General features: G+C 41.2%; 4 protein-coding genes across 10 annotated transcripts in view; 1 reads left to right on the top strand and 3 right to left on the bottom strand.

Annotated features, from left to right (window-relative positions):
- The window catches only part of LOC116417409, a 1,179-nt gene extending 394 nt beyond the window's left edge, over positions 1–785 (bottom strand). Inside the window, exons 1-4 of one of the 2 annotated variants that reach the window (XM_031930325.1) lie at positions 585–785; positions 401–476; positions 239–323; positions 9–167 (exon numbers count right to left, since the gene is read on the bottom strand). In XM_031930325.1, the coding sequence (XP_031786185.1) occupies positions 9–167; positions 239–323; positions 401–454 (298 nt within the window). In that variant the 5' untranslated portion in view covers positions 455–476; positions 585–785. Of the gene's footprint in view, positions 1–8; positions 168–238; positions 324–400; positions 502–584 lie in introns of both variants that reach the window. The other variant, XM_032599801.1, reaches the window with a different exon arrangement.
- Positions 1–21,576, bottom strand: part of LOC100679362 (adenylyl cyclase 78C) — a 27,855-nt gene extending 6,279 nt beyond the window's left edge. Inside the window, exons 1-18 of the mRNA XM_032599775.1 lie at positions 21,129–21,576; positions 19,054–19,280; positions 18,832–18,989; positions 18,512–18,701; positions 17,424–17,614; positions 17,161–17,353; positions 16,193–16,351; positions 15,758–16,124; positions 15,332–15,698; positions 14,521–14,727; positions 14,359–14,456; positions 14,063–14,279; positions 4,907–5,157; positions 4,436–4,846; positions 4,131–4,368; positions 3,940–4,066; positions 3,754–3,860; positions 3,426–3,689 (exon numbers count right to left, since the gene is read on the bottom strand). Coding sequence (XP_032455666.1) covers positions 3,426–3,689; positions 3,754–3,860; positions 3,940–4,066; positions 4,131–4,368; positions 4,436–4,846; positions 4,907–5,157; positions 14,063–14,279; positions 14,359–14,456; positions 14,521–14,727; positions 15,332–15,698; positions 15,758–16,124; positions 16,193–16,351; positions 17,161–17,353; positions 17,424–17,614; positions 18,512–18,701; positions 18,832–18,989; positions 19,054–19,280; positions 21,129–21,187 — 3,831 coding nt within the window. The 5' untranslated portion in view covers positions 21,188–21,576. The remainder of the gene's footprint in view (positions 1–3,425; positions 3,690–3,753; positions 3,861–3,939; positions 4,067–4,130; positions 4,369–4,435; positions 4,847–4,906; positions 5,158–14,062; positions 14,280–14,358; positions 14,457–14,520; positions 14,728–15,331; positions 15,699–15,757; positions 16,125–16,192; positions 16,352–17,160; positions 17,354–17,423; positions 17,615–18,511; positions 18,702–18,831; positions 18,990–19,053; positions 19,281–21,128) is intronic.
- LOC107982181 (ankyrin-3-like) lies at positions 7,482–12,610 on the top strand. 2 transcript variants are annotated; one of them, XM_016989928.2, is made up of 2 exons: positions 7,482–7,732; positions 10,034–12,610. In XM_016989928.2, the coding sequence occupies exon 2, from the start codon at positions 10,056–10,058 to the stop codon at positions 12,555–12,557; it is 2,502 nt and encodes an 833-aa protein (XP_016845417.1). In that variant the 5' UTR covers positions 7,482–7,732; positions 10,034–10,055; the 3' UTR covers positions 12,558–12,610. The 2 variants fall into 2 exon arrangements, with proteins under 2 accessions (XP_016845417.1, XP_016845418.1); XM_016989929.2 differs by lacking the exon at positions 7,482–7,732 and adding an exon at positions 9,251–9,762.
- LOC116738584 lies at positions 21,481–25,775 on the bottom strand. Of its 5 annotated transcripts, none has more exons than XM_032599791.1 (7): positions 25,700–25,775; positions 25,084–25,229; positions 24,717–24,984; positions 24,439–24,628; positions 24,247–24,360; positions 22,710–24,170; positions 21,481–21,576 (listed from the first exon to the last, which is right to left on the bottom strand). In XM_032599791.1, exons 2-6 carry the CDS (start codon positions 25,172–25,174, stop codon positions 23,847–23,849), a joined length of 987 nt encoding a protein of 328 aa, XP_032455682.1. In that variant the 5' UTR covers positions 25,175–25,229; positions 25,700–25,775; the 3' UTR covers positions 21,481–21,576; positions 22,710–23,846. The 5 variants fall into 5 exon arrangements, with proteins under 5 accessions (XP_032455682.1, XP_032455683.1, XP_032455681.1 ...); XM_032599792.1 differs by having other exon boundaries at positions 24,439–24,610; positions 25,543–25,703; XM_032599790.1 differs by lacking the exon at positions 25,700–25,775 and adding an exon at positions 25,399–25,693.

The raw sequence follows: 25,775 nt of genomic DNA, 5'->3' as shown, positions 1-25,775 counted from the left end.
TTAAATACCTTTGGTATCGGCGGATACGCGATCGACGACGTAATCGTACGGGTTCAAATTTTGATCCAATTTCACCATACAAGCGTGAATGCACGAGTGCTTACTTCCGATATAGGCATTGATTTCGATTTGCGGTCTGTGCAGTCCGATCAGGTAATCCACGAAATCTAGAAATCGGTGAGGTTTGTTTGAAAACGAACTATGTCGTGATTATTTTAGTTTTTATTTTTTTAAATACCTGGATCGAGCCCGAATTTTATCATGCACTGTTCCTTAGAGTCCTCGGCTGGCACGAATTTTTCTTTTTTTTTGGTTAGTGGTATCTATCGTGAATAAAAGCGAGAAGTAGTTAGCAAAAGACCCTTCGAGAGCAGAATATAAAAAACGAGTCGATCATTACCGCGTGTATTTGAGAGAAGCAAATGAGCACGATGACGACGAGAGAGTTCCTCATTTTGGCTGATGATAGTGTATTTCTAAATTTATAACAAAAAAGACACTCTTATTACGTACCCGAACAACAATACCGTGAAATACTAAAACGTTTCGCAAAGCCACAACTATCGGATAATCGGTAGACTCACCTTTTTCGAAATTGTTCTAACGATGTATTTTTGTTTATGTTAAATCTACTATTAAAAAATAATGAAATGAAAGTGAAATCGCGCTCTTTTACGGCGAGGTGAATGTTACTGTAGCGACAGCCATAGATCACTAACTACAAGCGCTGTTGATATCTCAGTTTATTACCTCGGTACAGTTTATCCGATGTGATTGAAAAATTGCAGGCATATATTCAGCGTTACTTACACCGTATTAAAACTTGCAATAGCCGCCATAGTTAAAGTAAAACGTATACTGTTTATTTGAAAACAGGAAATTGCCAATAAGAAACTGCGCTAACGCAAAAAATTAATTAGCCGCTTCTAACCGGTTTGGTTCGGCTAATGCATTGTAATGGCACAGATTTAGAAGTATCACGTGTGCTTCCCGCTCTTCTTTTCGATTTACGACGAAGTGACTTTGTAAAATCTATTTTTACTTTTACGGTGAAAATGGGTGTGAAGAAAAGGCGATGGTTATACACATTGATTTTTATTTAAACTAGTAAAAAGGAAGTCGCTTGGTAACCTAATGCTCAAAACACTGGCGAATGCTTTTTAAATTTATCGATTCGTGCAAGCTCAAATTCCGCGTTCTAGTCAACAGTTTGAACGCACACGTCGACTGAACATTTACAAAACCTTTCAACCTTCTATTCCTTTAAAATGCACTTCGACCAGTGGTTACTTTGCTTTGCTTTCGGTATTTTTTTGTGCGATAATCCAGTTATTGGCGGGAAAAGTGACGTTACAAATTACGTGATAAATTACATGAGCGAACAAACGTTCATTAAAAAAATTACGCTGATAATCGAATCCTCGGATTGCCCGTCGCTGGAATCGGGTTCACTGATTACAAAAATTGCAACAACGTTTCCGTACATTATTATAGATGTCACGGAAAGTAATAAAACCGAAAGAATAAAAAAATGTTTGATCAAACGGTCCGAGCGAAAAGTTTTGCACGTATTTTTTTTTGAGCTCCAAATTTCACACAAATACAACATTAGATCTCATGAGGTACATCGAGTCGCTAAACTTATTCGCAGTCGACGTGATAAGACCAAAGCGTCTGCTATTCATCGTCGAGAGAGGAAATCGTGAGAATCTGCGAGAATTTTTCGAAACCATATAAGCAAACAGAGTACTAGACGCTGCCGTTATCGAAGTTACGATAGCCCGAAGGCCCTATAGTCTTCGTAGAAAAAGTGACGTGACAATTGGTGCGATGATACGTCAGTACAATCCATTTAACGACGATTACCACGTTGAGTCACTCTCAAACGCAGTCAATTTATTCACCGACAAACTGCAGAATATGCACGGCTATAGGATAGACGTAGGTTTCTATGAAGCTAACTTCAAACTTATGATCGACGAAGAGTATTTCGTGAACGACGTTTGGCGTGTCATCAGCGGCCTGGACGCCAGCATCACCAAAGCCGTGGCTGATAGTTCGAATTTTACTGTGAACCTCAATGTATCCCGACAGCTCGAAAAGTACCCGAACTTGGCTCGGTTTAACACAACCAAAGGCGTTGCTTTGGATTCATTGCTAAGAGCTGAAATTGATTTTATAATCAACAATTATTTGGCGATAGGAAGGGACGACACAGTGGAGAGAAGCATCTACTTGTACCCGATCAGCAAAAATGCCGTGGTTAAGCAGTACGGAAAGATAGATATCATGGCCACGTACCAGGTCATCGTCGTGTTCGTCCTCATCGTACTGCTCATACTATTTTTTACTACTATTCTGAACGTCTTTTTTCCCCACGAGATCTGGAAGATGTACAACGTGATCCACATTTTGATCTTCGGTCAAACGACCACAACCATCCCGTCAAGTATTGCCGAGAGGATCTCCTTCCTCTTCTTAATCTTAATATCTTCAGGTTCCTTCGCCTATATTCTCGGCAAACTCGTGGAGATGAACTACATGCAGATGGTGTACCTGGACCTACGTACCCTGAACGATATAGTGCATCACAAGCTCATCCCATACATTCCCTTCAATGTCATTGAAACCATGAACCAGTACTAGTACGACGATCCCGTGATCCAGGAGGTATTTCACATGCAGACCTCCAACAGGACTATGGACTTCAATTGCGAACTGACGTTGGTGAAGAACAACGACGAGGTACAGGGATGTTTCGTGAGCGAAACCGTAGGTCGAATGCTGAGTTACAGTCACTCCTCGGGTGAGAACGACTGGATCCTGAGCTTCATCGAGAAACCCATCGCGCCTGGGCTCTCCATCATGATCTTCACTAAGACATCGCCGTACACGCCCAGGTTCGATATGGTCATGCGTCGGTGCGTCGAAGGAGGATTCGTCGACAAGTGGCGTGATGACTACGCGAGATTGTACGCTGCGAGGCACAAGGACTTGTTCGGCAACGACAGTAGTACTTTAAGTAGTCTTTCATAAGGGAAAGGTTGAGAGGGAAAGACGTCTCGACATAAAAAGTGTGTCCATCTTGGACAAGCTGAAGTTCATATTGTTGGTGGGCAATTTTACAGACGTTGCGGTGTTTGCTTTTGAAATTTTGTTGGAGCACCTTAAATAATCGTTGTTTCACGCGTTTTAAAATACTGATTATAGAGTTGAAAGTAATTCAAGCACACTTGTGCAAATTTCTCATCACGCAAAGTCCTCTGATAACGATAAAGATAAAACCAAGCTATTATACAGAAAGTGTTTGGCACACATTTTCTCGACAATCGATCGCTCTATCGATTTCTGTCTTCACACCTACACTTTATACCAATACTTACCTACGGCAAAATAAAAATAGGAATTCTCAAAAATAAACTCACCCTTGCGATCTCAGAGGGCACCTGAATCTTGCCCATGACGCCAGTGGAGTCCATGCGCGAGGCCTCGTTTACGGTGTTGCCCCAGATGTCAAAGACCGGTTTTCTGGCACCGATGACACCTCCAACAAGAGGACCACAGCTGATGCCCACACGCAGGTCAAAGTTGTTGAACGAGTGCACGTTCACGTCCTCGAGTCGCTGACGCATAGCCACTGCGTAGTCCACAAGGCGGCAGACGTGTTCCATGTCGTCGGTGTCTTTCAGCTGGATGTTTGAAAAAAATCAATTATTCAGATTATAATGTATTATATTACGGTGTAAGACTCACGTTTCTGGAAGGATTCAATCCGGAGGCTGCCATGTAGGTAGCTCCTACGGTTTTGATTTTCTCGATGCAGTGGAAGCGCCTCTCGTCCAGCAGCTCATCGAAATCGGCTGCAAAGCATCACATACAAATTTTAATCGTCGTTCAAGCAATTTTTTGAATTTCAAGGATTATAAGGTCAACTCGTACCGATGATCTCGTTCAGCAGACGAATGCACTCCATGCCCTTGTTGACGTCTTCGGAGTAAAACTCGGTGAAGTTCGGCACGCTGGCGAACATCACGCCTACTTTATCGCGCGATTGAGAATACAGCTCCTGGAAAAACGTAAAAATATCACAGATCTCCTGTTCATCGATACAAGGTAAGCTCGGATATTACCTCGGACGGTCTCTCCTGCGTCAAAAAGTGATGCGCCACGTGATCCGGTAGTATATTTTTCAGCAGCTGCATATTGTTGTGCCTGGACTCGATCATGTCGGAAAGCTCGCGCTCGGCCTGCTGTTTCCACAGGAAATCCAGTCTCGAGGTGACTTCCACCAGCCGGCCGTGATACGTCACCATCACCAGGAATATCACGAGGAAGATCAGCATCTGCGCCGACAGCGGTATTGACATTCTGAAATTTCGAATAAAAAATGACAACCCTGCTCAATAAAAATTTCAAAATAAAATCGATCACTCACTCGTCCTGATCCTCGTCCACTCTGTTCGAGAACCTATCCTTGGCCACAACGAGAATCATAATCGCGTAGATCGTCACGACAACAATCGCCAGTGCAGTCTTCACAAGGTAATACAGCTTCAAAGCCGAGGCCAGAGCTATGAGACACAGAATCCAAGTGAAGACGATGTACTCGGGTCTGAGACACTGGACCTCCTCGAGGATCTTCCTGTCGGTCGGCAACGGCGGCAGTGGCTGAGGAGAAGCGTCGATCGCGAGCTGGTCGTTCTGTCTCGTTATCTGATCGACTGTGGATCTCGTTCGACGGATCGACTCCTGATGATTGTGAGGGTGACGCTTGCGCTGGTTACGCCCGTGATGGTGACGCGTGCGAGGTGGCTCGCTGCCGTAGTGACGCTCGAAGCCGTAAAACCTGGGGGTTAAAATTTAGTTAGACTAAAATTTAATAAAACTACAGCAACGAAAATCGCACCTGAAAAACTCCCTGTGCCTCCTTGGCCTCTCGAGGCCCTCGGATGTCCTTCTCTCGGTATCGTTGGCCACTTCGTCGGACGCGTCAACGTCGGCATCGTCCCGCAGCGCAGCCTCGAGGAAACTCAGTATTAGCCTGTCCAGTCCTCTGGCACTTGGTGCCGGAGCCGCATCGTCCGGTGGAATCGACGGTGCCGGTGACGAAGCCGGTGGTGCCTCTTGTTGCTGGAAGGCCAGCGGTTCCGTATGCATCTGCGACTCAAAATTTGCGCCGTTAATTAATACGGAGTCTTATCTGTATACCGAATTTTTCTGTGAATTATTGTATTACAATCATTAAATATTTTTTTGAAAAATAACCGCTTATCTTCTGCCGCTGAAAAATTATTATTATAAAAAAAACGCAGTGAATCAATATCTGCCTAAATCCCGACTGGAAATCAAGAACGGCGTGCCAGACTTATTATCAGGTCCGGATCAGTTCTACCGGATCCGGCCCTCATACGGAGTCTCAGGCGGCTCAAATCCGGGCCGAATCCGGCAAAAAATCAGAATAGCGCCGGACCGCTACCGGAATGCGCCCTGAACTTGGGTCTCCCCACCTAATTTCATGCCATAAAACTGGCACACATAACCTCAAAACACCAATTTTTTAGATTTTAATTTATTTTCCACACTGAGAGAAAGATATCATTGCCGTAAACATGTACACACGTTAGGAGCAATGATTGCTAATATATTCTTGTACATCTTACAAATATTCTATACGAAACAAAAACAGTTTGTATGTATACTATAGATTTTTATAGTATACATACAAAATATTGCAAGAAATATCTGTATGTTAATAGTTAACATATGAATTTCATGGCTATTGTGCGTAGTGTTGCGTGCAGATGGCGTTTCTTTCGTACCGCCTAACCTCAAAATCCGTCATTCTCTTTCATACAAAAAATATTCTTGAGGGTTTATTTATCATGAATAATCAATAAATCATTAATAATAGAACACACTACTGAATTTTTCCAATAACTTTTGAGCTAATAGTGATAAACTAGTTGACATATACCATTTTGGAAATGCCAGAGGCTGCTGAATCAGTTGGAATCACACTTATTATTTTATCTCTACAACTATCAGATTTTGTATTTAGACCCAAAAAGCCGATGAAAGACAAAATTTTGAATTTTGACATTATATCGCTGTAAAGTTACTCATTAATAAAATTCATACAAGTGTGTTTTCTAATCATTTTTATCTGATTACTTCATAAAGTCTATGAAAAATCGTAAAGGGCAGCCATATGTTAACTATTAACATACAGCTATTTGACATATAACATAGCTACGTTAACTATTAACATACGTATAATTGGCTCAAATCGAACATGCCTATGTTAACAGTTGACGTATATGTTTGCTGCAATGTTATTTTCCTCTCAGTGTATGTTAACAGTTAACATATATGTTTGCTGCAATGTTTCTTTTCTTTCAGTGCATAGAAGCAATAACCGCGACTCAAATCAACACAAACGAATGGTAACGTTCTAAAATGCATTATAGAAGGTAAAACATTTGATGAAAAATCATGCTTCCGTTTTTCTAAACGAGAGTATTGTTTTTAATTCATTTAATGATTTTACGGCTGCGAATCTGGCCCGGATCTGCGCCGCGTGAGATGCCATAAAAATCTCCATGTTTTTTCAACTACGGGCCGGATCCGAATTTTCAGGCACCAGATCCGGTCCTAATTCGCGCCGTAAGTCCAGTCGGGAACGTTACAGGTATTCGCATGTGCAAGTCCTGCTTGATGGCGCCACCACCGCGAACACCGAAAAAACTCTACACAAAAATAACCCTACACATGACACAAAGAAACTTTACACACATATTTACTACACAAAAATACCCTACACAGATTCTTACTTCACTGATAAATTCTACACCTTATAATGATTATAATACTACACAAGTTATTTTAATACACTACAGTGTATTAAAATAACATGCGTCGAGAATTTCTGTGTAGTATTATAATCATTCAGTGAAGTAAAAATCTGTGTAGGGTATTTTTGTGTAGTAAATATCTGTGTAGAGTTTGTTCGGTGTCGAAAATGGACATTTTATATATTTATGAAAATATACAAAAACCAACATGACAAATGCAATCGTGAAGATATATTATATACTTATACTTATACTAAATATTATATACTTTATATTTATTGATTCGATGTTTACTATTATAGGTTATAAAAGCTTGACATTTAGTCGTCTGCTTATTATATGTTTCATAGCTTCGCAAAGCCGCCGCTAGGGTTGCCACTTGCTTGCACATGCGATATTTCTCGATCGCCGCGTGGGTGCACCGAGTGTATCTGGAGAGAGGGGATAGCTGGTGGCGCTAGTGTCGTTTTAACACACGTTTATATGGCGATTGCAGGCAGATACATGCCCGTGGCGGTCGCTCGTACTATTTTTCCCCCGTAAATTTGACTATGGGGGTGGGCAGATTTCGGGGGCTGGCGTATGCGTGCATTACTGCAGCGTTGTTTACTCTCAGAGCGTCGCCGTGAGTCAGTCGCATGGTCGCTCTGAAGCGAGAAGCAGCGCTTGGCCTAGCAATTGGCAGCAGTATTCAGTGATAGTGAGAAAAGAATATTTTTGTGACATTTACTTAGTGCACATCAGCAAAATTTATACAACAAATAATAATACTCTGCGCTTGAAAAAACCTTTACGGTACAGACGCTTCACTTGACCGAGTGAAATATCATAGCCGCATATAAGAAGCTTTACTCTGGATTACTACTAATATATAATTCGAGGTAAGTTATATTTACATTAATAATAAGAGTTACCGAACCGCGTATGCAATAAATAAGCATTTCGGTCACATAGTCAATTCAAATTCAGATTTCACGCTACAAAATAGCAGACGACAAAAGAAACTACCCTGGTAGCAAATGGCCGATAAGTTCTGGCCCGTTCCCTAGCGACTCGGTAGGAATGGAACCCAAAATCTGTCGAGAAATATGCGTAATTTCTTCGCTGAAACCCGAGTAGCAAAAATTCTTGCGCATGCGCGTGCGGTTCAGGCTAGGCACAGGCATACTAGAAGTATACGACGCGTATTGTAGAGGCTGTCTACCATGTTATACAGCAGAATAGCATAACAGACAGAACTACAGTTTTCACAGTTTTAGTCAATGTTAAATGATGAATATTTAGCCTATTAATTCATCTAGAATAATTTTGAAGGGAAAATTTAATGATTTTCAAAGTGCCCATTAAGAGTGAAAACCTAACCCTACACATGCATACTGCCATAGACATAAGAGAGATAGACTGCGTGTGTAGGTTAGCATAAGTGGCACCCTGTTAGAGAAAGACAGACTCTCTTATGTCAATGTGTAAGACAAAGACACCATACCTTCTATCAATGCTTGGTATATGGAAAGAAGGTATGTTGTCTTTCTCTAATAGGGTGCCACTTTTGCAAACCTACACACGCAGTCTATCTCTCTTATGTCTATGCATACTGCCATATATGACAGTATGTACAAGCATGCTGTACTGACTGACTTTGTGTGTGTAAGTGCAAGTACTGTGTAAAAATTGTCATCGATGGGCTCAAAGTTACCGATGATGAGGTTTGAACAGATATTTCAACCTCATCAGTGTGCAAACCAGTTTCTGTCAATGTCCAAGTACTATCATTATCATGCTAAATCCATGATATTGAAGTTTGATGTCTGTTCTTTTGCATTAAGACTTGTTAAATTATTTAGAAACAGCCTGCCATTTCAGTTTTCACTTAACAGTCTTGGTTCGGCTTTGCACCCTGAACCGTATGGCTTTGGTGGCAAAAATATAGGTGGGTCTATACATGAAAGTTGAATTCATATCATCTAGAATGAATTCAACTCAATATATAGTTATAACATGCCAACACAAATTAAGTTGCAAAATTTCAGCTCTCTAAGTATGCTTGTTTTCAAATGAGAGCCAAAATAAAATTGTGAAAAAAGTAATCGAAATCAATAAAATTTGATTTTGCTCTCACTTGAAAACTATCATACCTAGAGAGCTGAAATTTTGCAACTTAATTTGTATTGGCATGTTGAAACAGTATATTAAGTTGAATTCATTCTAGCTGATATGAATTCGATTTTCATGTACAGAGCTATCTGCATTTTTTGACGCCGAAGCCATAGGGTTCAGGGTGAAAGGCCGAACCAAGACTGTTAAGTAAAAACTGATATGGCAGTCTGTTTCTAAATAATTTAACAAGTCTTAATGCAAAAGAACAGACATCCACCTTTAATATCATGGATTTACCATGATTATGAAAGATTTGGTGGTTGAGAGTAACTGGCTCGCATACTGATGAGATTAAAATACCTATGCAAACTTCATCATTGGCGACTTTGAGTGCATCGATGACACTTTTTACACAGTAATTGTACTTGAATACTTAATACAAAGTCAGTCAGTACACAATGCTGTACATATTGTCATGTATGAGAGCATGCATGTGTAGGGTTAGGTTTTCACTATTAATGTGCACTTTAAAAATCATGTTTAACCTTCAAAAACATTGTAGATGAATTTATAGGATATATATATTCATCAATTTATGAATATTTTCAAACAATGTCAATGCAGAGCAGGATCATTGGTGTGAAAAGTAAGGTTATATGTACAAATCATAGTCGAGAAAAAATTCTACCGAGATTTCTTCCAGAAATCATGTCTGATTTATCGGGGTTTTCATTTACACTTTTCTCTGGAAACCTGCTAGATTTGAAAAATCTCGGTAGCCTTCAGGTACTTTCTCGGGAACGCTGCTACTAGGGTAATTTGCCTATATATAACAAATGATTTAAATAACATTATGATAAACCACGACATCTAGTTGCCCTGAGTAATATGATTATCATCATTTAACAAAGTTTGAAATTTATGTGTCAATACCTCACAAAATAAAGTTATTCAAATTTAATTCTGTAAAATAAGTGCATAAAACAGATAAACGGAGTTAAACTACAAATCTCATTTTTAAAAGCAATTTTTATCGACCAAGCGGCGTTAAACTAAAATATCAATATAATTTTTTTTTTTTTTAGATTTTTCGCACATCATCGCAACATGGGTCCGAAATTCTGTGAGCAAAAACTGCGCCTATTTCACAGAGCTTGCAAACAAAACATTCTGGACGATATCAGACGTTATGTAAAACAAGGATATCCTGTCAACAGTCATGCCGATTCAAGCCTTGGTGAAAAATTTTCCGGCTATACGCCGCTACATTTCGCCGTCGAAAATAGGGATGAAGAAACCGTTATTTATCTATTGGAAAACGACTCTGACATTACCGAGAGAAATGCGGATTGTTTGACTCCGGTTCACCTCGCGTATTACATCGAAGCTACCGATTTGATATCTACAATCTTCAAACACTCTACTTCGTTCAAAACGTACGAAAACGTAGTGGATAGATCGGGACTGACAACTTTTCATATCTGCTGTGCTTTGGGCATTCCAGTGTTAAATCAATTCATAAACAACGAAGTTAACGTAAACTGTTCGGTTTCTTTACTCGCCGACAAGGATTGCGGCTTTACACCTTTGCATTTTGCAGTCCGAAATGGCTCTATAGAGGATGTAAGCCTACTTTTCGAAAATTACGCCAATCCTCACATAACGTGCGAAGGAGGCCTTAGCCTGCTGCATATCGCGAGTGAAGGCTCTGACTCATCAGCCATCGTAGAGTTGCTGTTATTGTACGAGACTGATATGAAGATAAAGGACAACAAAGGTCGTACTGCGTTACACAGTGCTGTCGAACACCAGCGTTTGAATATCATAAAGGTTCTAATAAAACGCGGCGCTTCTATACACGAGCGTGATCTCCAAAATCAGACTCCGTTTGACCTGGCCGTGAAGAGTAGACAGTACGCGGCTGTTGATACGATGTTAACGCTGTGCAAAAGTAGCTTCGAAACGCCTATTAGCTTCTCTGATATCTTCGATTTTGATGAGTTTTGTGGCGTTTCCAGTGAGGCAAAAATGAGCCATATCAAGACGTCTTCAGAACAGGATAGTAAACGCCATAGCTATACAGCGTTGCATTTCGCTGTACAAGAGAAACGCGAAGACATCATGATTTATTTGTTGGAGAACGGCGCTGACATCTCGGCAAAGGGCGACAATGGATGGACTCCAGTTCACCAAGCCTATTATAATAATGATTCATTCGAACAGTTGATATACACACTCTTCAAGCACTCCGTAGTTAATACTTTCGTCAATGTAGCCGACGACACAGGACTGACACACTTTCATATCTGTTTCACCATGAATTACATCCCAACCTCCAGTCTACAAGAATTTTTAAATAGCGGAACGGACATAAACTGCGCAACTTCGTTACTTTCCGAGACTGATCCAGGTTTTACTCCACTACATTTTGCAATTAAACGTGACTCCATGTTAAACGTTAAATTTCTCTTGGATCACGGCGCCGATCACTCTTTACGGTGTGGACGTGGTTTAACACCGCTTCAGTTGGCCATCGAACTCCAGCAGTTGGATTGCATAAATTTACTCTTAGAAGCTGGTGCTGATTTCATGATTAGAGATCGCAGAAATCGCCTTCTCCTACATAGCGAGTTTTATAGGAATGGCCATAATGGCATCGTTAAGATTCTTTTAGACAAAATTCCAAAAGATCAGAATTACGCGGACGACCGCGGCTTGACGCTTCTTCACATGGCTACTTGGTGTCGTCGGTTAGACATTGTTGAGAGCTTACTTGCCCAAAACTGCTGCCCTAATGGGCGCATCATCGCGATTAATGAAACTAGTGGCGAAACATCAGCGGTTGATATGCACGACCTGACTGGTTTGACCCCGCTGCACATAGCTCTGAGCAAGGGTGATTCGTGGAGCGTCAACGAATTGTTATTAGCCGGTGCTGATATCAACGCAGAAGATAACGAAGGCCGCTCGACGATCGCGTCGTTTCATGACTATACGTCCATTGATAATGATGATGATGATGATGATGATGATTATGATTATGATGATGATGATGATGATGATACTATAAAAAATTTCAGCACAAATCATCTGGTAATAGAGTTGCAGATTGCGAACCATCTGAAAAAAATGGAAGTCGCTGGACTGTACGTTAGCGATAAAGTTAAGAATGACTTTATCGAGGGGCATAAAAAAATACAGTGGGTTAGAGAACGGGCGATCAGCGATAGGGTGTGCGCAGCCGAACTGGAAAAGCTGCAACAAACGAGAATCGACGGATGCGGCGGTGAAAATTTGCGCAGTATTCTCTACAAAGCCGAGGAGCAAATAGTCTGGCTTATTAAAAACAAAAAGCTGGCGACTCAATTGAATCCGGAACGTCTGGAAGATTTGGTGAGGGAATTTCCCTTGTACGGTGTCATGATCAAATCTCAGGTGAACAAAGGTTTGAGAAAAATTCCGAGGGATCAAAAGGCGAGGGATAGTTTGACCGGCTTGACTGGCATAAGTTTGCCTGAACTGTGTTCTAGACATATTTTCAAACATTTAATGAACGAGCATCTTGAGAATCTAATTGATGCGAATCTGAAAAGGCTGAAAAAATGTTAAACTATTGTATTCCGATCGAGAAACAAATAAATAAATATTAACTTTTTTTATAACCAGATGTTTTTTTTTTATTGACCATCCCTCGTAGAAAATACGCGATAAGATATGGCCGGTGAATAACTACTGGCCATATTTTTGTTAGCATAATATGTTAACATAAGATGCCCACATTATGTTGAGTACTTGACTCCATCAATGGGTTTATAACCTAAAATCCATAAACTTAATAATCAAATTTCTTTTAACGCAGTAAATTCTAAAATCATTTACGTTTAAAAAATTGATTTTACAATAAACTTTGAAAATGCAAGGCAATGTATTAAGAGCAGTAACCTAACCTTGAATATTCATACATACAAATTTGCATATAATCACACTCAAAACTCACGAACACACACACATATATATATACTATTCTGGCATGCATGTTTTTATGTAAGTGTGAATATTACAAACAACATCGGGTGAAATTTGTGTGTTCAGGATTATCAACAATGAAGTGTAAAAGCGATGATCTTGATAAATATTCCCAACTCAGTGTTCAAGTCAGTCGCAGGCAGTATTCATCATTATAATGCCTTATATGAGTGTATTCGTGCAAGATGTTTAATTTGTAGTGTAGATGCTTATTTTATCATGTAGGAATAAGCTAGTATAACAATTTTTGCTTGTCTGTCTTTGTTAGCTGACCCACATCGAACCCCATGGCTCTGGGGTCAAATTGAGAGCAAAATCAAATTCTCAATGATTGTACGATTACTTTTTTCAATTTTTCTTTTTGCTCTCAATTAAAATCTATCATACTTAGAAGGCTCAAATTTTGCATGGTAATTTGTTTCAAGCTGTTAAAACAATATATCCACTTGTCTTTATCTGAAGTGCTGTAGTTTAAATTTTCATATAAACACCCATGTGGAAATTTTGCCCGGAGCCATGGGGTTCGGTGTGGGTCAGCTAGCAAAGACAGACAAGCAAAAATTGTTATGCTAGCCTATTCCTACATAATAAAATAAACATCTACACTACAAATTAAACATCTTGCACGAATACACTGCATATAAGGCATTATAATGATGAATACTGCCTGCGACTGACTTTAACACTGAGTTGGGAATATTTATCAAAATTATCACTTTTACACTTCATCATTAATAAAATCTTGAACACACAAATTTGACTTAATGTTTCTAATATCCAAACCCATATAAAAAGTGTACATTTCAGTGTGTGTTGAGTGTGGTCATGTTTGTACATATGCATAAATATGTGTAAGGTTAGGTTGCCATGTATAAAACGTTTGCCATAATTTTATGGCATATTACGCCCACTTACCGTCGCCTGTTAACAGAGACATATGGCCACGATATTCCACATAATCTGGGTACTGGGCATAAAATTTGACATATCGTGGCCATATTAGCCTCAATTTCCTACGAGGAGCATTGCCAATTTTTAAATCCTATATACGTATAGCTTGTATTTAAAATTCAGAAAAATAAACTCACCACAGGACAAGCAATCGCGCCGATGACGGAGGTAAGAGCCATGAGACTGATAACGCCGCAGATGAAGAAGGTTCGGTGCTGCTTGTTGTGCACGAGCATCGACGATGAGTGTTGCAGAAAGGTCGGCAGACCCTTAAACTCGTCGGCCATCACGAGGATCGACGAGGCGATCAGCAGCAACGTCGTCATGCTCAGCGCCACCAATAGCACTGTACAGCTGTGGAATATCGATGAAACGCTTGTAAAAAATTATTCACCGATTAGCAAGGTGTAAAGTTTGTAGTTTCGGTGTTTACTCGGGTAGAATAATCGCTTGGCAGACGGCGATGAAGAGCCAGATGACGAAGCAGCAGATCATGTTGGACTTGAACATGTCCTCGCGTAGCTGACGGAACTGAAAGCGGAAAATTTGGGTAAAGTACGATTTCGTTTAGGAACACAGTATTCACGTATATAACCTTGGATTCGAGGCTCTCGTCGTTGTACCGGAGCGTCCACGGATTGATGTTGGCTAGTCGCATACGCTTGTTGCTGACGGACTCAATGCCACCTTTGGTCGTCTTCTCGTTGCCGGAGCCTCGAGTCACCTGCTCGCTCTTGGCCGAACCCGCATCGTCCTCCAGGTAGTCCGATTCCAGGTTACTCACCGACGTTGCGCTGTTCAGCTGAAAATTTATAAAAATTAGTCGAAACTCTTAAGATACACCTTAAATAGTCAGTTTTCAGCTACCACAGACTTACTTGAGATTTGGGCTTCGAAGGGCACTTTTATACTAATAGATATGCTTCAAACACATATAGTTTCCAGATGTGTTGGATTTTACAAAAAAATATTATTTAAAAAAGTTGTCTAGATATTAACATAAAATTTATTACTTTTTAAAGTGTTTAAACAATTTTTGATGATTATTTTCAGAAAAGTTTTTTAAAAAATATTTTTTTGTAAAATCCAACACATCTGGAAACTATATGTGTTTGAAGCATATCTATTAGTATAAAAGTGCCCTTCGAAGCCCAAATCTCAAGTAAGTCTGCGGTAGCTGAAAAATGGAAATTCTGAATTTTGGCCTTCAAAGAAATGTCATACCTGATAATTTGGCACATATAAACATGGTTTTATGTTTCTTACATGATACTTAAATATATTTAATAGTTTCATTCATTTTTTAAACAATTTGGGAAAAATATAAACAAAAAATTGAATTTTTCATTTTTTGACTATTTAAGGTGTATCCGTCCTCTTAAGTACTCTTTCAAACGGCGTCTTACGTTCTCGAACGGAATCTCGGGCGTCCAGTCGACCCCGATATCGTCCTCGTTGGCGTTGGTACTGGCGTTGGCACCGCCTTGAGTACCAGAATTCGCGGTGGCAGGATTACCACCGGTGGTCAGAGAGTTTCCCATCTTGAAGCTCTTTCTGGTGCGATTGGCCGGGTTATCAGGGTGTTCACCTTCTGGCCAAATCTTCGGTCTGGACGAGTATCGACGACGCGAGCGAAGAGGCTCCACTTGCTTGATCAGATAAGTCACGACGTCCCGGTCCTTGAGGTAGTTGTCGCGCTCGGTGCCGTTGCCCGGCTCCACTTCGTACACGTCATTCAGACACTTGAGCGTGTCTGCCGAGATGTGGACTCGCCTGCGAGATCCATTATTTTTATTATCTCTTTACGACTACAATTCGACGCCAACACCTACCCAGGAATACCACCGCTCTCGAGATGGTTCGCCAGGGTGACATCGTAGCTCCACACGTCGAACTGCCACTTCCTCAGGCCCAGAACTCCGCAGAGAACCGATCCACTGTGTATACCGATGCGCATGTTGAGATCGACTTTGGTCGTGTAACGCACGTCCCGGATGGCCTTGATCATGTGTAGTCCCATCTCGACGCAGCAGTGTGCGTGATCCGAACGAGCGACCGGGAGGCCGCAAATGCAGTAATAACAGTCGCCGAGAAGCTTGATGCGGAGGCAATGGTTTTCCGCCGATAGCTTATCGAAACGGGCGAACAGGTCGTTCAGAACTTTCACCAGCTCCTGGGCACTGCACTGACTGGCCAGTGCTGAAAGTATACGTCATTTAATAAAGAATCCAAGCTTATTGTATCAGTTATTTAGAATGAAAATTTACCTGTGAAGCCTTTGATATCGGCGAAGAGTATACTGACATTTTCGTAACGGTGAATGTATATCCTGTGAAACTGATTCGGAGTGAAAGATATCGGCCCACCTCGCGCTGTTTCCCGCGCGATGTCTCGTATCATCTCCTTGGCCACAAAGTCCGGTAAAACTGCAAAGAAAAAAATGACAAAAACGATAAGCTGGTGAGTATCATTAAAAGCAGCGCAGCCCAATCATTCGAATCCCACATCGCACGTGAACTCGCTCTTCCATCTATTTTCGCGCCTCCTCCCGTACACACACTTCCCCAGATCGATCGAGGCCTTTTTCGAGCTACATCCCACAGGTGTACATCGACCACACGTGCAAATACAGCGACGCAACATAAGCTCGATGTATGTGTACATAAAACACAGCAGAGCACAGCCGCGCGGAGGCAATCGACTGAGAATGTCTAGTGACCCTCTTGACACACGGCTGAGCAGGCTTGCACGGGCCAATAAGCTCCTCGGCCGCACCTATAGCGCAGCTCACGTATCTCAATTATACTTGTGTGTATATTTTTTGTTTTTTCTTCGATGATACTTCTTTCTTTCTCGCGGAGATCGGAGATTACTGTTTTTCAGAATTTACGTAAGTTGCATCCCTTGCGCTTATACGAGTGTCGTGTAAATAAAACATCGTCGAACGAAAAATTGCATAACCGTCTGCCCCATCTCTCTCTCTCTCTCTCTCTCTCTCTCTCTCTCTCTCTCTCTCTCTCTCTCTCTCTCTCTCTCTCTCTCTGCATCGCGTTTACACCGCCACATCGATTGACGCGAGCGTCAGGTGTACGGGGCGCGAAAAAAGGAGGAACGTGTAGCCCCTGTGTGTATAAATAAAGCCATTGCAGCTGACTCTACTTTATATAAACCTTCGGCGGAACGATAAATCAGCCTCTTAAACGACGCGCTGTATTTTTGATTACAGCCTTATCACCTGACAGTAGAAGCTTCTCCTGACGATTGTTCTCGTTTTGCGTTCTCTGCCGAGTCTCCATAGATCGATGCGTCTCGAGGAAAGCCTGACGCTGGCCTCGATCGGTAAGGTACTTGGTGTACATTCCCGCCAGATTTACCGCGATGCACAGCAGGATGTTGGCTGCCACCATTCGCGAGACGCAGCCTAGATCCTGGAATTAATTTTTTTAAATAAAAATGAGTATATATTTGTTAAATAAGCAATCGTGATGATGGACAGACCTCGTGATGCCGATCGTCGTTGAGCAAGGTGATGACGGCGATCAACAGGTGGGTGAACGCAGTCCCGAAACCGGCAAGAACGCACCACCTAAGCGGCAGGGGTAGCATAGCGTAAGGCGCGTACACGACGAACAGTATGTACCACATGAGCCGCTGCTGCGTCAGGAAGTTCAGACCGGCCACTATAAAACCTGCAATGAGCACAAAGGATCGTTTTGAATAATTCTTTTAGTCATATTAAGGAACAAATAAACACCGGCGGACAAAACAAGGCGTCGAGAATCTCACTCAACGATTCCATCCGCCATTTATTATTCTAGAGCCGATGAATCGCGCTCGACTCGCAAACAGAAAGAGAGAGACAAAAGAAACAAAAAGCAGACGGCGAGAGTAGCCGCTCGAGCGAGAAGAGCCATTCAATTAATCGGCGCAGCCAGCGCCCCTCGCGCTCGAGCGAGCTTCCATTTGACAAAGTTATAACGTGGGAACGCGACGACGGCCCTTTATGTGTGCACTTTTCGTCGACCTGCACTTACCGCTACTGTACACGGGAAAAATGTAACATTTTCCACAGAGTGGCATTAAGTCCGCTCGGTATATGGAAAAGAAAATAATTTCGTGCTACGTTTCGAGAGCGCTGCAAGCTCGACGTTTCGTTAGGCTGATTAAAGACAATCGGTATCGGCCTTCTTTAAATAGACGCGACGAGCTCTGATTTGAGATCCGATGACAGAATCGGTATAAAAATCGGTGATGGTTAATCCAATAAACAGCCATTATATCGATATCAATCTTCCGAAAGTTTCTTACCACGACGAGTATTATTTAATAGAGAAAGTGCTTCCCTAACGCAATAACGCGAAATCAATTATCAAGAATATCACGGCTTGTGCCATAATTATAAATTCTTAATGGCCACTCAGTGAGAGAGAGAGAGAGAGAGAGAGAGCCGCAACTTTTGTCCCCTTGAAAAGCTAATCGATGAAAACTCGATTACCGGCGAACGCGTGCGGTGCACACACTTTGTGTAACGCTTTGTGGCTCCAGTATACACGAGGGAAAAAAATTTTTCGTTCTTTTGTGTATACCCTGAGAGTTGATGAGGAGCCAAGTGAATATGGAGGCCCAGTAGAGATAGTTGTTGGAGAAGCATCGCCACCAGCCGAGTGCGCAAACGACGACGTTCGAGAGAACGCTGCAGGTCGACCAGGCCAGGGACTCGACCAGGCCACCGCTTTGCTCGTTACGACGCCACAGCCAGATCGTCATCAGGCAGATCTGCAAGTTATAATTTTTTACTGAAGGATGTAATTTAAATAGCGTATCGATTTTCGAGAATGAAAATTAAAAAATAAAACCTTCTGACGTAGGCGAACTGTATTTTTAATATTTTATATTTTCACCTTACCTTCAATCCCAAATCGATTATGTTGAGCATAATCAACGACTTCTGCCGCTGTCGACTCGAGTACTGCAGATAGGAATTTTCCAGCTGCTTGTTGTGGAAGCTGTTCGTCAGCGACGGGCAGAATATCCCTTTGTACTTCACGCCTTTCTTGAACACATCTGCAACGAAGTAGCTCAAATAAAAAAATTCCAATTTCATATTATATTTTCTCAAAAAACATACCCTCCTTATCGGTGTCGGTCTGTTCATTGCCGGGAAAAACAACGTCGGTGTCGTTAGAGGCATCGGACGACTTCTTGGTTCTTTCGTCCATCTCCTGGGCCTCTTCCTCGATGCCCATGCTGGGTTTGCCCTCCTCCCAAGCGGCCAGGCTTTCGCGGCCCAGCCGCTCCGAGGTCAGCTTCTTCACCGCTTTGATCCATAGCTGCTTCCTTGGCGAAATGGCCAACCTGTTCGATTGATCACGAGATGTTGTTTACTATACTCGGCTCTCGTATTATAGGAGGAAAGTTGCGATTTTTTGAACACGTGTCGTGGAATTTTAAGTTGTTTGGGATAACGCGCATATAATAGTTTTTGTTATTGCCGATGAGAGAATGCATCGAAATAAGTAAAACTACTTATTTTCTTAAAAAAAGCGATTAGAATGAGTTTCGGCCCATGCGAGCATTGACAGGCTCGGAATTTCTAAAGTCAAGACGTTCGGATGAAGTCATCCATCGGAAAGTGCTTTTGGCGTTCGGACGGACCTGTCAGTCCCGCAGTCGGAATTCTTATCAAAATAAACTACAATATTCCATCGCACACTACATGCACATGCGGTTTATTTAAATAGGTCCGCGTCACGTGCGCCACTGCCGTCGTAATATGCATAATTAGTTTCGTGTAACAACAATCGTATTGACGCGTGTGTGCATTACTCGATTAATTATTATAATAGTGGGTGAATATTGAAGTGGAAAAGCATAAACGAAACGATAATCGATCAATTACGTCGGAAAAGAAACGGATGCGAGTATAAGAGACAGCGTCGCGTGATCCTCAATAAAGCTTCAACGAGATTCTTTTCAGAACGCATTTATGTGTCGGAACATTTCTGCCGGCTCGTTCGCGTAAAGTTTCGACAAATATGGTTTTGAATATCTGTATGAATGTAATTGTTACAACTTAACAACTACGATTTTACACTTCTAACACAGCCGTAAATATGTTATCACCGATAATCCAAACGAAAACAGATATTACACATCGTAAACCTATAACATCATTCAAAATATTTCTAAAAAGCCCACACAAGCAGTCAAAAAGAAAAGAAAAAGTTATTTTCCTAGGCTTCTCCTCGGCGCGGTTATTAATACCCCTTAAAAAACATAGTCCGAAAACTGTCCGCAGATCCGCGACGTGTTTGCTCAAGTCCGCGCGTCTCGAATCGCTTAATTTTCATAAAGCCCCGCGTCTTCTGGCTATATTTACGATAATACCTACACACACTGCATCGCTATGTGATATAAATTCCAACATTAAACACGCACACACACATGCATGCATGCACGGGCTTTTTCAAAGTTATGATTATGCCGGTTTTATTTTAGATGCCGTACGAGGTATGCGCGGCGAAAAAAGTCGGGGGTATTTATACTGGATATATGCGCGTGTATGTGTGTGCTGCAAGGATGACGAGTGGGAAGTGGAATTGATAGCGGTCCAAGTATCCGCGGACGCCTAATAATTCACCTCGATTTTCGTCGATTTCTTTTAAGGGCTTCCGACGCGCGAATTTACGCTCGGTTGCATTGGTCGTTCGTGTGACTTGGTTTCTCGAGTTATTAATAGGCTTTTTTTACGTAATTGCAAGCATAACGATGTTTCGACAACACTTCGAAAGCTCGTGTTTACTGGTTTACAAAATAAGCTCCAAAGTGTCGGCTGTATGCGAATTGGAGTACAACTATTTCCATGAATCACAAGCGCCCAGAAACATCAAATTAGTCTAAAAATCTAAATAGCTTTGGCAGACGCGTGACAGCGGAGACCGGATGATAAATTTCCGAAATTCCGCTAGAATCCGCCAAGAGGCTCTCATTCGCTTCTCTGCCTCGGAGTTATCAATTTTTCCCCGAGTTTACATCTAGAAAATTTAACCGAAAACAGAACTAGAGCAGCTCTATGACATACGACGTTTTCTGGTCGAGTGATTGACTGCGAAGCATATATTCGCAGTGCACTAAATCACCCTAAAATTAGTTTTAATTACTCCAGTGTTACAGCGCATCTGTCAGCCATAATCTTAAACTCACTCGTTAATGCCGGCCACATCGCTGTCCAGCATCATGCTCCAGGTCTGTTCTGTAATCATTATCCTCCGGGGCGGCACCTCACTCGGTGCTCACATGTCTCTCCACCTTCGGCGGCTACTTTGGCCGCGTGTGTGTGTGTGTGTGTTGTTATCGCTAATTGTCTTCGCCGGTGTGCAGCCTTTCTTTTTTCCCGATAATTGACGATCCCTTATTTTCCGACTCTTTCTTCTTCTTATTCTTCACGTCGACTGTCGTGTCTTCTCCTGTCGACTCTGACGGCGCTATTTTTGGTCCAACGCGAGGATGATTTACGCCTCGTGCGGCAGATGTGCGGAGACGATTTCTTTTTTTCTTCTTCTTCTGCTTCTGAGTTCTGACGTAGCGTTGCGAAACTGCACTTTTTAAATCGATTCGAGTTCGAAAATCAGCGGACGATCAACAGAGGCTCCTTTGAAAACAAAATTGTTCGCGGATGAATGATTTTGGCACCGGCGGCGGTGACAACGATTTTAATTTCTTAAAAATTTATTTATTATTCTCTATACGAGTTTCTACGGTCCAGTCAACAGGTGCTGAATTACACTTTTACAAAAACAAATAAATAATCAAGTGTGTCAGCATCGGCGTCTTCGTTATAAAAATTTCAGTGCGCGAGTCGGATGAAGAAAAAAAAAACATCCCTTTGACAAGTTATTTTTATCTGGCCGCACAGCGCGAGGAGAGCAGCGTGCGCAGCATTTCAATAAAATCAATCCGGCATTAAACAAACATTTTTTAATTATAATATCCTTATCGCGACGCTATGTACTTGCGGCTCTATAACTCCGAGCTCTTGTGTTTGCTTGTGAGTGTGTAATATTAATAAATTCGCAATAACGCCGTAGAATAATGCGTAATTAAAATTCCCGATGTTTCGCGCTCGCGCGCATTAGTACGGCATCAAAAGTATATTTATCGATATAACCCGCTGACAAAAATTGAGCATCGAGAGATGGAAAATTTACGGAACGCGCTCTCGGATATACAATGTAATCGTTCGCGACGTAATAATTAAAATGAAATAACTTGTTTGCGAGCAATATTCCTGTTATTCGTCAGCGCATAGAATCAAACGTATGTACGCATTGGCGGAAGTCAATTTGATTAGAAAACGATCGGAGCATATGACGCGATCGTAATCCTAAACCAGACGACGCAAGGATTACGTTTATACAAGAGCGTCGCGTTTGATCACTTTCTAATCGGGCTTTGCCGTGAGAAAACTATCAATTTTTTAAGACACGCGTTGACGGAATGCGCGATGAGGGCGATGATCGGGAAGAAAGAGAACGAAGCGCAGAATGCGCACAGATGATCGACAATGTTGTTTTGAATAAAAATATGTATTCTTGGAATATTTGCCTTCCTTGACCTTTCGTGCCGATTAGCGTCTTTTAAAGCTCTTTTTCTATTAAATTCAAAATAACCGTATATTTTTAAAAACGCATTTGTTAGAATTTTCAAAACTTTTGAATTTTCCGTGTGAAATTAATAAACTCTATCCAAACGACCTTTCGCCCCATTTAAAATCCTATGCCTTACCTAAAGCAAAACAGTATAACAGTGTCACCAAACAAACTTAATCCACTACACTCATCGCCTCTGAGGCGAGAACAATTCGCGGGAGCGTCGCACGCGAAACTTGGCGGTACACCGGGAGCCGCGTCAAGCGGTCGCACGAGTTGGAAGTTCGCGCGCGCGTCTGATGCGGCTCTCTCTCTCTCCCTTCATTCTCTCTCTTCGTCGCGCGCGGAGAAACTGCGGTAAATTTAGTCGAGCATCAGCAGCGCCTGCGCTGCTCGTTTAGAGTAACTACACAATATTCTTTGGGTGGAGGCTACCAACTTTCAAGCAGTGGAGTCACTAGGATTTATCTTTGTAACGCTGATGATCCATCTAGGCTGGTGTTTCTTGTAGAAGATTTGAAAGCTGGATAACTGGTTGATGTATTCTGAGATTCTATTATAACTGTGATTGTACTTTACTCAAATATATTTTCTTATAATATAGTTGTATGTTTTTTACAAATAATTTTGTGACCAATTCATATTTTTAATTTGCAATCGAGCGTCGAAATAAAGATTTAAATATTTCTGGAACATATGAAACCTTAAGAGAAGAACGCAGGTAACGTTATTAATATAAGTTAAGAATAATCCATTATGTCAGATAATCTAAAAATTGAGTAATCAAAAAGATTCTTCTCTTGTCGTTAAAGTACTTGTCTTGTCATTATCCAAGATATAAATTTAAAAATTTACACAAAAACTTACTTCGTTCATAATCATATAAACTCTAGGGCGTTTTTAAAACTTGTATGTACAAATGCGTATCTAATTACGTCAATCTTCAGAAAAATAGTAATCTGAATCGCTGCTTTAGTTCCTACCGTTTTTGACAAAAAACGCAATGAACGATAAGGAACGAGCCTAAAAAGCTCGTATTAAGCATTTTCTTTTCTCTTCTCAGGAAACCTCTCGTAATATAAAAAATTTAAGATGACTATTAGTCCGGTTAAGACATCGTCTAGCTAGTACTATTGAAATCTTTAGCGTCGTCTGAAATACGAACTATGATGCCCACGCATTCAAAAAGAACCATTCGATCTGATTCTGGTGCTTAGTTCAAAAAAGGTAAATGAGCTCGTAGACTGGTTATTCGTTTTTCGCAGTTGCTGCTTCATAATGGACTCAGCTTCGGCTCATTGTTTGCTCCTATGACAATATTTACCTCGTGCTCGACGATTTCTAGCCAATTTTCGGGTAAGGCTTCAATATATTTCTTCGCATATATTTCTTCAACATACGACTTGAAGATACCGTTCGGATAGCTTTCAACGATCTCTAACACTCTCCCCAAAATTAGAGAGCTGTCTTCGGTCGTGACCTGTGGAGTCGTTTCTTCCATTGTTAACAGGCGTAACGCTTTTTTCGCGGCCACTTTTTCAGCTTCTTCTTTCGTTTTGGCCTCGTGGGGATACGAATGATGTTTTATTTTATTAACCTGCGAATTGAAATATTGTTAATATAATTTTGTTTAGCAATGCTACCACAACCGAGGAACTCATAGCAATACTTACCTCAGCGGTGGCATAAACATTATCATCGTTATTGACGAAAATCTGTCCATATACAGGTTCAGGAAGCCCTCTAGCATGTGTGTAGTTAAATAATCTAAGACGTGGGTCGTCCATCTGTTAAAACCGAAACACCGATCAACATAGATATCACTTCTAAAATAAAATTCAACGTCGAAAATGAAATATACTTACATTTGCCTCTGATATTAAACGCTGTTGTTCAAGAATTATAGGAGTAGGTGCTAATTCGTTTTGAATACTCAGCGTGGATTGCCGCAACCTTTGATAAAATGAAATCGTCCTGTTTATCTGCAACGACGGAGCCATCCTTGTCGGAGACGAAAGATTTAGCCTTCTCCTCGCTCTGACAGTAGCAAACAAGCTCGAGTAATTGGAATGGGGAAAGGTGAATTTTTTAACTGTCTGTAAAACAGCAGCAATTAAATCTTTATAAATCATTAAGCATATACCTGTTACCGGCTACGCGGAATCTTCTTGGATTATTCGATTCGTTTGCAGGTGGAGTTATACGATTACGTCGCAGTAGTGGTAAGTAATGTCGAGTGGTATGTAATCTGTTGAGGTGAGATGTGTTCTCTGACATGACAGCGGTTATCACTAAGCGTCCGTTTTTATAAACAAGTTTTAATCCAGGAATTTTACGCAACATATCCTCCAAAGTTTGGAAATTGAAAGATCTGTATGGTACCGTTAGATCGCCAAGACCGCTCATTATAGCTGAGATTAAAAATTTGAGTATATAAGTATCACAAAAAAACCTATTTTCGTTTATACTTAAAAATACCGAAGGAAAACTTTCGACGATGAAATACTTACCGGCAAACTCCTCCAGTCTCACGCCTTCCGCAAAATATTGGATGAACGATCGAATGATCTGGCTCCATTCATTCCAGGACAGATAACTCATTTTGGAGACTCTGGGCTCTCACAGTCACAAAAAAAGTAACGAGCGACTCTCAGTTCTGAAAAAAAAGAAATTTTTTAGAAGCCGTTGATTTTGTCGTCATGATTTCATTTTTTGTGGGGAATTCGAGACAGTAGGGACTAAATATTGCTATAATGAACAAAATATTTTCGACACAAGCGAAAAATTCAAACAGTCAAGAATCAGTGTACAAAACAAAAACAAACACTAAGTATTGGAACATTTTCTTCATCGCCAACGCACAACTATATATTATAATACACACCAACAGTCAATTCGCGTGTAAACCGTAAACACAAACATGCCACAAACATGCTTTTTTGTACGAAAAAAGCGAAAGAAAATATTACACTATTTTGCTATTTTGTATCGAAAATGAGCGATTTCTCTATAAACGCCACGAAAGCACTGTAATTGTTCTCGTTATATCGAATAGTCTTGGTGTCGGACTGTCGTCTCGAAGGAGGACATAACAACTGTCTATACTCCGTAAGATATTCGAGGCACCTCTGATCGACGGCAGCAAGTCGCTTCTCCTATTTGTTCGGTACTCGCTGGCGCCACTGACGTCGGACCTGCAGGG

This window comes from Nasonia vitripennis, chromosome 4 (assembly GCF_009193385.2).
Source record: "Nasonia vitripennis strain AsymCx chromosome 4, Nvit_psr_1.1, whole genome shotgun sequence".
Lineage (NCBI taxonomy): Eukaryota > Metazoa > Arthropoda > Insecta > Hymenoptera > Pteromalidae > Nasonia > Nasonia vitripennis.
Note: the sequence above shows the minus strand (reverse complement) of the source record. Positions and strands in the feature narration are given on the sequence as shown.

Bases quoted from the DNA above. Each gene is read 5' to 3' on its own strand.
- LOC107982181 (XM_016989928.2), top strand. From the start codon at position 10,056: ATGGGTCCGAAATTCTGTGAGCAAAAACTGCGCCTATTTCACAGAGCT.
- LOC116738584 (XM_032599791.1), bottom strand. From the start codon at position 25,174: ATGAGTTATCTGTCCTGGAATGAATGGAGCCAGATCATTCGATCGTTC. The intron at 24,985-25,083 runs GTAAGTATTTCA...TTTTAATCTCAG, and splicing joins GAGACTGGAGGAGTTTGCCG to CTATAATGAGCGGTCTTGGC. The intron at 24,171-24,246 runs GTAAGTATTGCT...TTCAATTCGCAG, and splicing joins ATGTTTATGCCACCGCTGAG to GTTAATAAAATAAAACATCA.